Source organism: Aplidium turbinatum, chromosome 2, assembly GCF_918807975.1.
Source record: "Aplidium turbinatum chromosome 2, kaAplTurb1.1, whole genome shotgun sequence".
Classification (NCBI taxonomy): Eukaryota; Metazoa; Chordata; class Ascidiacea; order Aplousobranchia; family Polyclinidae; genus Aplidium; species Aplidium turbinatum.
This window is the reverse complement of record NC_137473.1, coordinates 18,340,880-18,353,856: the sequence shown is the minus strand read 5'-3', so window position 1 is coordinate 18,353,856 and position 12,977 is coordinate 18,340,880. Positions and strand designations below refer to the sequence as shown.

At 35.8% G+C, this 12,977-nt stretch overlaps 2 protein-coding genes across 2 annotated transcripts in view; both read left to right on the top strand.

Annotated features, from left to right (window-relative positions):
- Window positions 1–594: 594 nt before the first annotated feature.
- The window catches only part of LOC145765177 (uncharacterized), a 43,197-nt gene continuing 30,814 nt past the window's right edge, over window positions 595–12,977 (top strand). The window contains exon 1 of the mRNA XM_082576953.1: window positions 595–675. Within this exon, the coding sequence (XP_082433079.1) occupies window positions 618–675 (58 nt within the window). The 5' untranslated portion in view covers window positions 595–617. The remainder of the gene's footprint in view (window positions 676–12,977) is intronic.
- On the top strand, window positions 2,052–8,216 carry LOC145765652 (uncharacterized). Its single transcript, XM_082577479.1, has 4 exons — window positions 2,052–2,203; window positions 3,605–3,789; window positions 5,744–5,884; window positions 6,575–8,216. The coding sequence occupies exons 1-4, from the start codon at window positions 2,052–2,054 to the stop codon at window positions 7,000–7,002; spliced, it is 906 nt and encodes a 301-aa protein (XP_082433605.1). The 3' UTR covers window positions 7,003–8,216.

Sequence of the window (12,977 nt, the reverse complement as noted above, 5' to 3'; positions counted from 1 at the left end):
AACTTTGTAGAACAATGACATGAACGCTCTGCCAAAGCTCTATCTCCTCATGAGTTTTTAGAAAACTAAAAGTTACATCTAGGCTACAGTTAATAAATGAAATAAGAGATTTAATCAGTAAAGACAGTCCCAAACTCAGTTACAGAGCAAAAATAGTCAGAAATGCAAGAGAACAACTGCGCGCCCAGTTTATGCCCATAAGCATAAAGACCATAAACTTAGTTTCAGAGCTTTGGGAAATGAAGAGATATGGTTATCACACTGGGCGACTGAGCGTTCGGTACCAACAAGAGAAGGATCGCCAGTTTCTCTCTATCGGCCGCTTTTCAGCAATTACGCCTACCCAATTTATTTAACCCTGGGTGGAGGTGAGAGGTGTTTATCAACAACCAGCTTAAGTCGAGTAGCGGACCAGGTTCGCATTATTGCTAAACCAACACCTTATTTTCTCCGGCGCTACCCCATCACATTGTTTTTAATTAATATTTATAGGTAGATAATTTTTTTTTTAATAGGTATATAAATTTTACTAAACTTTAAAGGTGAAGATTCCTGAGCATATTGCAACGGCAAAGTCATAGCTATTTTTTTTTTATAAGTTACCACTTCAAATAAAAATGCTTTTGATATTTTTGCTCCTGTTATCAAGCATTGATACTCTCACGAAATGTTCAGGTAGGTAATTTTTTTTTTGATGTTTTGTAATTACTCTTTCGTGAGCAGTCACCCTTGTTCATGCATTTCAATTTCAAGTCGTGCTTTAGAAGTTTGTGATGTTATTTTAATCAGACGATCAACGAATCATAGTTGGAATATATTGTGAAAATTCTTCTGATCCATCAGTCATGGCACGAGTATCTTGCGACGATTCTGACAAACTTATCCACGTGATTGATGCAAACTATGGAAGATCGGATACAACGACGTAAGTTACATATTTATTACACTGTGAAGTAAACTTAATTCACTTGTACAACAACCTTGCAAAGGCTTTAATAAAATAGAAAGCAACTACATCCGCAAATAAAAGGATACATAAATAACTGCTTCCGAACGTATACAATGCTGCAACAACAGAACTGAATAAATGAACGAATGAAGAAAACGTAGAACCAAGGCGTGTAGAAAACAAGGCAATAATTAACTGAGTAGAAAGCTTGAGGGACAGAGCGCCGTGCTCAGAAACACACGACATTCTCCCCCCTCTCAAAATTGCATTATATATAGCACAACCACGCAAAATATAGTTCATAAGCGTAACTTGGACAGCAGGCGTGATTTTACATGAAATCAAAGCAGACTGCTAAAAATATGGCACTGCACCATAACGATCAATCGAACGACGAATACGAGTAGATCTACGTAAGTGTGTTGTATCAGTGGTGGGCGAAGACGATGACATAAAGTGATCAGTAGTTTCACGTTGTACAATGTCGCCATCGTCACTACGCACACTTAAATTTACATCCGGTGATGTTGAAGTTACGTCATTATTTACAAATCCATTGGGTAGAGCAATAGCCTTACCATTCGCCACTGGAGGAGGCAAACGTGTTGTTTGCTTCGACTGGAACATCCTGGTCAACCGGTAAAACAGGTTCATCCGATTGTCCCAATGGTGCAATATCTTTGAGAGAGACCGTTGTTTCTCTGCCAGAAGGAAAACGAACACGAGCATAGTTGGGGGTGGCATGCATGAGCTCTACTTCGTCAACAACAGGATCATACTTTGATAAACGAACATGACGCCGTAGAAACACTTTATTAGGTGTTGATAACCATGTCGGCATAGAAACTCCAAATGACGATCGACGTTTATATACAAATAACCTTTCGTGAGGCGTTTCATTTGTAGCGGTGCAAAGCAAAGAGCGGATAGCACGCTTTCCCAGCGCGACATGTCAAGTTTACGAGACTTTAATGCTGATTTCACTGCAGACCAAATTATTCCATTATACCTTTCACATTGTCCGTTTCCAGGAGCATTATAGACAGACGTCCTACTGCATGCAACACCATGACTTTTAAGATACGATGATAGTTCTTTGGACATGAAAGCCGAGCCCCTATCGGAGTGTACATACGCAGGCATACCAAACAACGCAAACAATTGGTTTAAACAAGAAATAACAGTTCGTGCATCAGTACTTGCACAAGGAAACGCGAAAGGAAAACGAGAAAATTCGTCCACAACTGTGAACATGTATTTGTTCTTGGACACAGACGGTTTAGGGCCTTTGAAATCTAAACTCAGTCGCTCAAACGGCTGGGTAGCTTTAACAAAATGTGCATTAGGTGGTTTATAAAAGTTAGGTTTGATTTCTGCACATACGCTGCAGTTTTGCACCGTTTTCCAAACGTCGTCGACAGAATAAGGTAGATTTTTAGTTCGAACAAAATGAAGCAAACGAGTTATACCAGGATGGCATAAAGATACATGAATATCGTGTAGCACATTATTATGCATCGTAGCAATGTATGCTCTGGACAGTGCATCGGGAGCGAAGTTATATTTCCCAGAGCGGTAAACAATGTCAAAATTGAACTCACTTAGTTCCATGCGCCATCGTTGCACTTTATTGTTTTTAATTTTGTTATGATTTGTGCTTGAGTACATAAATAAAACTGACCTTTGATCCGTCACAACCGTCACAATTTTGGTCAACACAATTTTTGGTTCAACAAAGATACGAAGGGTTTTGTGTGGTTTTCAAGGGTGGGGAGTCGAAAATGAAGTCCGTTTTTGCATATAAAATTTGATTTTTTTTTTATTGCAACCATCACATTTTAAAGTGTATTGGCTGCAATTAAAAAAATAGATTTAATACGCATTAAAGGACTTCATTTTCGAACTCAGCGTCCCAAATTTGTCCTAAAAACAATATTTTTGTTCATACACCAAATTGTTGACCAGTGTAATCATTTAGAGCTGAAAATATTTCCACAAAGCTTATTTTACGCAATATAACAATAAATATTAAATAGCCTACTATTAATATTATTTGAAAGTGCTTAAGGCCCAGTAAAATGTGAAATAGAGCGAATTGCATCATATGCAGTCACTAAATACCTCAACAAGCTTTTTCAGTCTTACTGAGATCATCAAAAGTTTCTTCTTAAAATAGAATATTGACATCACTGCACCTGATGTAACTAACAGTGATCATAAGGTTGCGATTTCTTTTATGTCGGCCATGTTTCATCAAGTTTGAGGTGTAGGCTATTTGAGGCGCTGAAGCCAAACCTTATTTGTAGATCACGATTATATGATTAAACAAATAAAAATTGCAACTTATACACATCGTGATATTTGGAACTCAAAACAGTGATTAAGAATTTGTTTTATTCCTACTTATTTCTAAAGACTAAACCATGCAAAAAATGTTCAGGGGGCCTACATCAGCTATCGTCTCGGAACATGACATGGAAATGACACACTGTAAAATCTAAAAAAGAGCAGTTTTTAACCTTTTAGGTTTTACAAAGTTTTTCTGGAAATATTTTATTTCATAATCTTGAAGAATACATAAAAGGGATAATGTTAACAGAGCATTGTTAAACTGCTCAAAACTGGTCTAAAGTAAACTGTAAAAATCGTTTGCAGATGTCCAAACGTCGGAGCATCCAACACAGCCAACTGCAGCAATCCTAACTCTTTCATTCTGATAAATGAAAGTTGTCATCTCAAACCAAACTGCAATATTCCATTGGAGTACTGGACATTAGGAGATGCTTGTCCTGGTAATCATAAATACCTCAACATCACGTACAGATGCGGTGATGAAAGTGGTGAGTTTATGAGTATATATAATAATATTAATAGTAATAATGTTTTATTAACATTGCTTGTTCTTTTAGGGACATCAAACGTATGCAGCGTATACTTTCAAAATAAATTGCGACATTCATTGTTATACAGCGACGAATTGCGCAGATGTGTTTAAAGCTGACGTGTTATGCAGAAAGTTTTCAAAACCATCGACCAATAGCGTCGTGATAAAACGTTTTAAGATATTATTTCTTAAACCGATAACTTTATTATCATAGTTGTCAAATTATCAGAAAAATCAAATCAGCCAAAAACGATTCTTAATAATTTTAACAATACGTTTAATCATGCTTTTATTGTTTATGCACAAAGCTTTGCGATCACAAATGCAATAGGAAGCAACGAAAGGGACATAGTCAGAGTCAGTTGCTCTCATTGTTTTGCCGTGCTGTTAAATATCTCACCCAGACGAGTGCTTTGAAAGAGTGTCGGACTGACGTCAGACTGACGTCGCACTGACGTCGGACTGACGTCGGACTGATGTTCTCACTACTCGACCACGCAGCCGACGGCCAGTTATCAACTATATTTATGAACAAGATTTTAACAACGCAAAACAACAGTGTGGAAAAATACAATATTGTAGGTAATGGTTAAAAACGTATAGGGCCTAACCATTTTTTAAGGTCCAAATAGAGACATCGATATGGCTATGCGTGTCTTAAACCTCCAGGCACCAAAATAATACCATAATGAGAAAAAAATGGCCGAACACAAATATATCAGTCGGTTGAAAAGGAGGTGTAAAGAGAAGCGATGTATCAACGAAGGTAACAAAGTGAAAAGAACAAAAGCTGTAGGATGTTATAAATTTTACGGTAGAATTGAGGAGAGAAATTGATGAAAGTATCCAGACCAAAGAAACATTTCAGGACATGAGAGATCAATGCTTTCAAGTATTTTGCTTCGATAATGCAAGCATACGAAAGATCAATGAAGGAAAATGAAATATCTTCTGACAGGTGTCAAACCCACAACAATGCTGGATATGAACGACCCAGTTACATGTCTTGTAATACAAACGAATTTGTTTTCACACGAGTCAGTTCAATCATAAACAGCTGAAAAAAAAAAACAATTTAGCTGTTTATGATTGAACTGACTAGTGTGACAATAAATTCGTTTGTATCAATGAAGGGAGTAGCAAACAGGATGCATATAAGCAAAAGTTTATGAAAAAGATCACAAGGGTCGCATTTGATTATGTGTGGCTGCAAAGTTAAAAAAAAAAGTAAATGAAAAACTTAAAAGCTATAGATAAACCGGTAATTTTCAATTGGGTCTGCTACTATTCGGTGAGTTCCTAACCTCTAACCTCTAACCCTAACCCTAAACCCCTAACCCTAAAACGGCAATGGTAATTAGGCTATTGTACCCGATAATTTAAAAAAAAAATCCCCCGTTAAGGGATCGGACTCACCGAATCGGACTCACCGAAACGGGCCATTCCGTTTTCAATTAATTGAAATCATTAGAAATGAAGACAGTGCAGGATGATGGTAGAGCTTGTGGTGCCGCAACAGCCTTTCCAAAAAACGATTAAAACGAATAGCAGGGAAACACCATAAAAATTAGGCTACTATCTTTAACGAGTTGCCTACATGTACATTGTTCTTTCAAAATATTTGGGATTGATTTAATTTTGTCTGATGTCTATATGCATATTTTCACTTACACTCAGTAAATAAAGCATGCAAGTAATTTATCTTGCTCGAACCGACACGGTTAAGAAATGGCTTTACATTTGCAATTACTATTGATTTCGAAAGTACCAGTTGCTGTCAACCTCATGACAACACCCCAAATAAACGTTGCGCTTTTCCTCGCTTGCAGGAAATAGCTTTTAATGGTCTGATTTTTCTGATGCTATTAAGTTCTGAAGATAGCTAAAGCTACCACCTTATGATTGATTAGGATCGTACACCACCCCAGCAACTGACACCACCACCACTGTACAGTCGACTGACGAGAGCGCAACTTCGACTGATGAGAGCTCGACCTCATGGAGCATTTCCACCACGAGTAAAACGCAAACCACCACAATTACCTCCAATAGTGAGAATGTCTATTTCAGTTGATCAGTGGTGTACGGTGACTATTTTATGGGATGTTCACGCTTTTTAGAAAATTTCAAACATGCTTGATTTGCACAGTGATTCTTTATATGGTATCATTTCAGTTTATTTTGATTTGGTATAAACAGCTATTGAGCAAACTGCACCCTCGTGTTTGCTTCAAGCCTGCTGAAAAAAAAGTAATCACCCAAAAAATAACCAACGTACGCCACTGCAAGTAATGTGTCAAGCGTAACCTTTTCATGTAGTAAAAAGTTTAAAGTAAAAAAAGGAAAAAGTTCATGTAGTAAAAAGTATATTTTATGCAATACAAAAATGCAAAAGTAAGCAATAAGATAGGATTTCACAAAAAGAAATGCTAAAAATCAAACGTTTTGGTTTTTATAAATCGTTCATCTAGCAATTTTGATAGCCTACACTGTAAAATAAACGTTTTATCTAAAAACGAAACATAATTTATCTTAAAACTGCTACGATACTGCTCAAACTGATCACAACATCTTAACATCAAACACAAGAGTGACAAGCAGATGTTGCACCAATCAGCGCGGAACACGTCACATGAGTGTAAAGAACAATCAAAAACAAGCAATGCTACGATGTTAGATTGAAATAATATCAATGATGCCAATTTAATTCAACGAAGTCATGTTTTTGTGTTGTTTTGCAGGTACATTGATTGCAGTCTGCATTGTAATGGGATTGATCATTTTGCTGTTGGTAATTGGCATATTCTTTAGGAAAAAATTGTTAAAATGGAAAGGAAACGTCTTTGGAGAAAATCAACAACAAGTGGATAACAGCAAACGCAATAAACTCGAAAAAGTGTCATTCTCTAATACTGTAATCTTTCCTAGCACATCTCATGTCAACAAAAGTACCCTTAATAGCAGTCATCATTATGAAAATCATGTAAACCAGATAATTGCGCCTCCAAACAACGCTTATGAGGAAATTTCAGCAGATAAATCATGTGACGTCAATGCAGCAAGACAACAAGCAAGCTACATGAACGTGGACAACTCCAGAGAGGAAACTAACGTTGAAGGGAAATATGAATTTATGGCACTTGATGGAGCTTATGTTGATTTTGAATAAACTAAATCAAAGTTTCTTGTTGATAGAAACAAAAAGAATGAAGGAAATAAAACATGAAGAAAAACTTTTTCCGCTGCCTGACATTTTGTGCAAAATCATTCCATTGACCATGATCTTCCATCGACGTTACGATTGATGAATTCGTATGGCGGTACAATGGACTTGTCATTTGATTAAAACAAGTCTGATTAAATAGAACATGAATAGTTAAGGGCATTTTAAAAGTCATTTTTCACTTTACATTTAGGTTTTCATTTTGCATACCGGTATTCAATTTATTACTTGAAAATTTTGCTTTTATCAATGCATGAAATAAGAAATTTAGTTTCAAAAATGTAGACATTAATGCAGTTGTACACATTAAACTAAGAAGGGGTAGTTAGTCAGCTTTTCTTTCAAATTCAACTTTAACCTTGGTGTTAGTATACAGCAGTATATTCTAAGACCTCTGGTAAAAAAATTATTTATATTGTATTGACTCTATATCCATATATGCACATTTCACTTGTTTTATAATTACAAGTAGGCGATTGCCAGCAGTAACTTTTTTAGCAATAGTTGTAACCATCACTCCTGTAATTTACATACCCAACATAAGGCTTATCCTAGGGCATGACCAACAACAGACCTTGTCAAACTTTTAACAGTGTTTAAAAAGTAATTTATAATACAACTTAGGCTACTGCATAGCCTAAAATGATTAAGTGGCTGAGTAGTTCTAAAAAATCTTCCATATAAATATTTCCATGAAAAATTGACGCTGTTGCGCCGAAAAATTATTTAGGGTCCGAAAAGACGCTATTTCTATCTTGTTGAAAAGGTGCATAAGCTAGGCCTATTATAAACATGTTACCGTCAAAGACTTTGACGTGAAGTAGATTCTTAACCTGTATGTGTTCGCATGTAAATAATTACAGAACCATTCAAGCACTTCACAACGAAAGAGCGAACTTTTAAAATAGACTTTAAGTGGATATAGTTATATTTGTTTTACTTATTAATTAAGTCAGCTTAATATTAATGCATGACTGTATGAAAAAAGAAAACTTATCCAAATGCAACCTTACACTTAATGGTATTACAGTGAAATACTTTGACAAATTTAAATATCGTTGATACATTATAGCCTAACTTCTGATGGAAAAAGTGACACTGACAAAAGAAAATCGCTGTAGTAAAGGACACTTTCAGTAAAATGAGCACAGTTTCCAAACATCGCAACATAACAATAAAAATGAAAATGAAAGTTTAAAATCATATGTGGAATCAAGTTTAACCTGCGGATGCGAATGCTAGATAATGAGTAACAAAATGAAGAAAATATTGGACGCTGTTGAAATGTGGTTTCTCAGAAAAATGTTGAAGATATCTTGGACTAAAAAGAAAAGTAACGACAAAATTCTAGAATTGGCAAAAACAAAAAGGAGACTAAAAACAACGGTTAGAAGGTGCTAGGTGGAATTTGTAGGTCATATTCACAAATAGGCATGGAGGAACCACGTAGACCTCGTGGGCCTGGGTCCACCTACTTTATTTTCTAAGTGGGCCTGGCCCACCCACTTTTGAAAGCGAAATTTCTTTCAAAATGTACCGAAAACGGCGAATCAGAGAGGAAGTTCCAAAAAAGGTCTTCAGTCTTCACTCATTTGATACACACTATAGTTTGATTATTATCTTTGATAGCTCAATGATGAAATCCAATCTATAAACTTTTCTGTTGAGCTCACTATTGATAGGAAGTGTGATTGGTTGCGTGTGGTTGCGTGTGATTGCATGGTTGCGTGTGATTGGTGGAGCAATCTATCAATCAATATAATTATTCTCTAGGTTGAAACGATGATATCATTGTTTAGAATGAAATGATTTTTAGTCTCATTGAAATTAATACAGTTGGGCAGTAGGCCTACTATATGGTATGCTGTTATATTGTTTGTATGTATTTGCCAACTGAAATCAAGAAAATTACATCGTTTTTCGCCAAACGATCTTTAAACAAGTCCTGTTTCGAAGAAAACTCAGAGGATCTTCATTCTAAAAAGTATAACTGTGTGTGTATTGTTGCCTTTTTATTTGTGCGTAGGCTACACCGTCATATTTTGTGAAGCGTCTATATAAAGCAGTTTAATAATTTGTAATTTTGGCCAAAGCGGGCCCAAAAATGAAAATTTTTAGCTTGTTGGCACAAAAGGCAAACATGAAAACACAATGTATAAACGATTTCAAGTATTCGAAATGCAACAATGTTATGGCGGGTCTGGGGGACGAAGCCCCTCAGAAGTTTCATTGACGTTGACTGCTGCGCCTCTGGGCTCACCTAGGCCTACTTTTAAAATGGTTCCTCCATGCCTGTTCACAGACATGAAGATTTTGAAAAATTAGCACTATTGGGGATGCTACAAGGAAATAGAAGCAGAGGTCGGCAAAGATTAACTTATTTAAACAGCTTGAACCAATGGGCCACAAGCACAACAGTCAAAACTAACGATTTTATACGGATGTCAAATGACAGAGAAGTTTGGAAGCATGTGATCGCCAACGTCTGTATCAGATCAAGCACATAATCAATTAATATAAAATTCGAAAATAAAACCTCATAAATGAAGTTTTCATAAAAATCTTCTTCTAAATTTACCAGTGATCCAAGTGGGTGCGCAGTTCAATAAACATAAATTTAAGAAATAGTGAGTCGGCTAGCGCACAAAATTGATAAATTGTTGTATTGTGAAGCGCCACACAGGTGTGCAGTCCTCAGTAACTAAAGCTAGCTATCATCAAAGATGAAGGTTTAAATTTATACTTTAGTAACTAAGAATGATATTTACAGTCCAAATCATACTTGTGTGGTAAAAGCTATACAATATCTCAGATCAATTTGATGTGGTAGTACACTATTTCTTCAATACAGAATACTGTATCTGTACGTTCGGTACGTTTTTGCGCAAAAATTCGAAATGACCACTTTACTGTGTTTTACGATAAAACCAAGACCAGAAAAACTGTTTGCGGCTATCTTGCAACAGTTTAACGTGTTTTAGTAGGCTACAGTAGTAAGTAACATTTAAACTTTAAATGCCATAAACAAAAACTGACGTCAGTATTCAATACATATGAGCCAATTTTACGCAAAGAGTAATTTTCAGTGTGGGAAGGGATTTGGAAAGAAATTTCAAAAAACTACACCAGAGATGTTATACAAACGAATTTATTTTATTACGAGTCAGTTCAATCATAAACAGCTAAAAATCGATTTCGATCAGCTAGCAGCTAGATCATCTTCAGTTAAGCTGAAAGCAAACAGCACAAAAAATCAAATAAGGAAGGTGGGAAAGAATGAAAAACGTTTCACTCTTGCTACGTTAAAGAGTTGATTGAAAAAACTAACAACCAAAGGAGAAATAAGTGAAAAATGGCACGAAAAACTATAGTATAAAACTGTACCATCATAAGCCTAACCAAGAAACATCAACAATATGCAAAATATTGGTTAAATTGACAAAAAGCTAAAGTATGCGCTTTAACAGATAAGGCGCCTATTCTTATACGTAGCGCATGACTGGGCCAGTTTAGATTTTCTGTAAATATTTTTTTAAATATACAGTAGAATGTATAAATATTCATATGCATCTGACATTGAAAAACATACTCTACAGTCCACGTTATTTGCGTATTAACATGTACACTGTACAGTACACTGTACACTATACACACTATACTATACAGTACACTGTACAGTAAAAACATGTTTGTCAATATCACAAAAAGGTGGAAAAACGAAATGATTCCTTCCAGCTCTGAAAACATAAATGTTAAAAATTTCAAGGCAACAAAACGTCACTAACGATAAAGCATTACAAATCTAACTTAAAAAAATTTTGTTGCAGATATAGTTTAAAGAAAAAACGAGTAAAGAACTTTACAATGCATAAACACGGATATTGTCATCACCAATGGCAAAATGACAAGCATTTAAAATATGGATTTATTAAAGAATACTTAAAATTTCATGGAAGGATAAAATTGCAAACAAAGATGTACTATTTAGAAGAGCATGGAAATTCTATTGCCTGGTTCGTAATTCTATCCAAAGACAACTACTAAATGGAAAAATGAATGGAAAATGAATTAGGGGCAGACCAACAAGAATTTAAACTGATGATATTAAAGACTGGTCAGGACTTAATTACAAACTGCAATAGAAAATCTCACCACAGAGGAACTTTGCTCTTATTGCTTCCAACTCTCGACCAGAAGAATAATCATGAGTTGAAAGAAGAATATTGAAATATTTTGTCTGCACAATACATTACAATTCATTACATCAATACCTCTTATAACAAAAACTAAGTAAAAAAAACATGAAAATAAATGAAATGAACAATAAACATCACAAACAAAATAACGGAGAAAGTAAAGGTAGCCTGTGACAGTGTGGTACGAATACCTCATGATCGCAACAATGGCGCTTCATTGCATCCAACCATCATTACGAAGACGAAAGGTGATGATGATGTGATGCTAGTATATGTGCAATTGTGCATACAGTAACTCATTCTATTTATCCACTCCTCCTACAGCACAACCTGTTTTTTTTTTGTTTTTTTTTCTGAGTAAAGCCACTTTGCATGGGCAAACGTTGATGGACGCTACGTATGTGCGTGCCACAGCACAGGCAAGCGTGAATTGACGCAACTTTATGTGGCTTAACGTCGGAACAGCGTTTATGGTCGCATAAAGCATGTTTTGCTTGGGTGAATTCTCTAAAGCTTCTGTTATCTATCAGAAATAGTTTGGCTTCAATAAATCATTGTTAATTGTTATGGTGCTGCTTTCTCAGCGAAAAGTAGGTATGTTTACAAGCAGTTTTGAGAAAAGTCTGTTCAAACTGGCTATTCGATAAGTCTTTTCACATTAATGCAAGGCCTGGACACGTTGTATCCATGTAAAGCTGAATTCGTTTCACATCAGTTTACATGCTTTGAAGGAGTCTCAAAAGCAGGCAAAAAACTTGTTTGTTCACAACTAGTTTTTAAAAAAGTTGTTTTACATTGATTGAAGGCATACATGTCAAACGCACTAGTACAAATTAGACACGACACGGCGGTATCTTCAGCGGCCGGTGGTGCTTGGTTGCATTTTACCTGCAGCAGATATAATGACAAGACCATACCAGACGGTAAATAGCAAAGTGTTCTGTTAACAAATCCACTGACAGTCTCGAAATAAGACATAACAGTTCTTGGGTTAAGATAATGCAATGCATAGAAAGTTATTACAGACCAATGCATAATCTTATTGCAATTATGCATTGCATAGAAAAATTATGTACTAGACAACAGAGCTGCATCTATTGGGGGGCTCGGAAAGGGTGCTCAACCCTTCCGAAATAGAAAAAAGCTTGATAAAGAGAGAGAGCTTCTGGGGGCTCGTGTAAGCTTTCAGTTTTCAATTCTTCAAGCTAAACAGCAATGTATTAGGCTACTTTTTCATCAGTGTTTGATTATCGATGAAACAAAAGAAGCGGAGTAGGGCCCAGAATGGATGAAGTATTTCCTAACATAGCTTAATTTAGTGGTTGTGTTTAAACTACAGGTTAAAATTAAACCACTCAAGATCGGAGAAGATGCATTGACAGCTATGAAACATTCCAACAAAGTTGGATGCCGAGTTAAGGAAAGTGGGCAAAATTTTCAGTGTGAGTTGGGTTGTCTCCAGCTCTTCACATCGGGCTGTTAATGGTATGTAGAATGGTTAGTTACCCTGCATTCTATAGTGAAAATTTTACAACTTTGCAGAAAGGAATAATATTTAGGCAACAGGTCGGGTTATGTTCAGAAGTTTTTACATTAAAATGACAGAGCTCCACATCGTATAATTTGTCTCACAAAGACAAACAAATCACAATAATCTCTTATTGAAAAAAAAATTACCGTGCTTGAAAAGACCTCGTAGCCTAGTTCTATACACGTAACCACGGT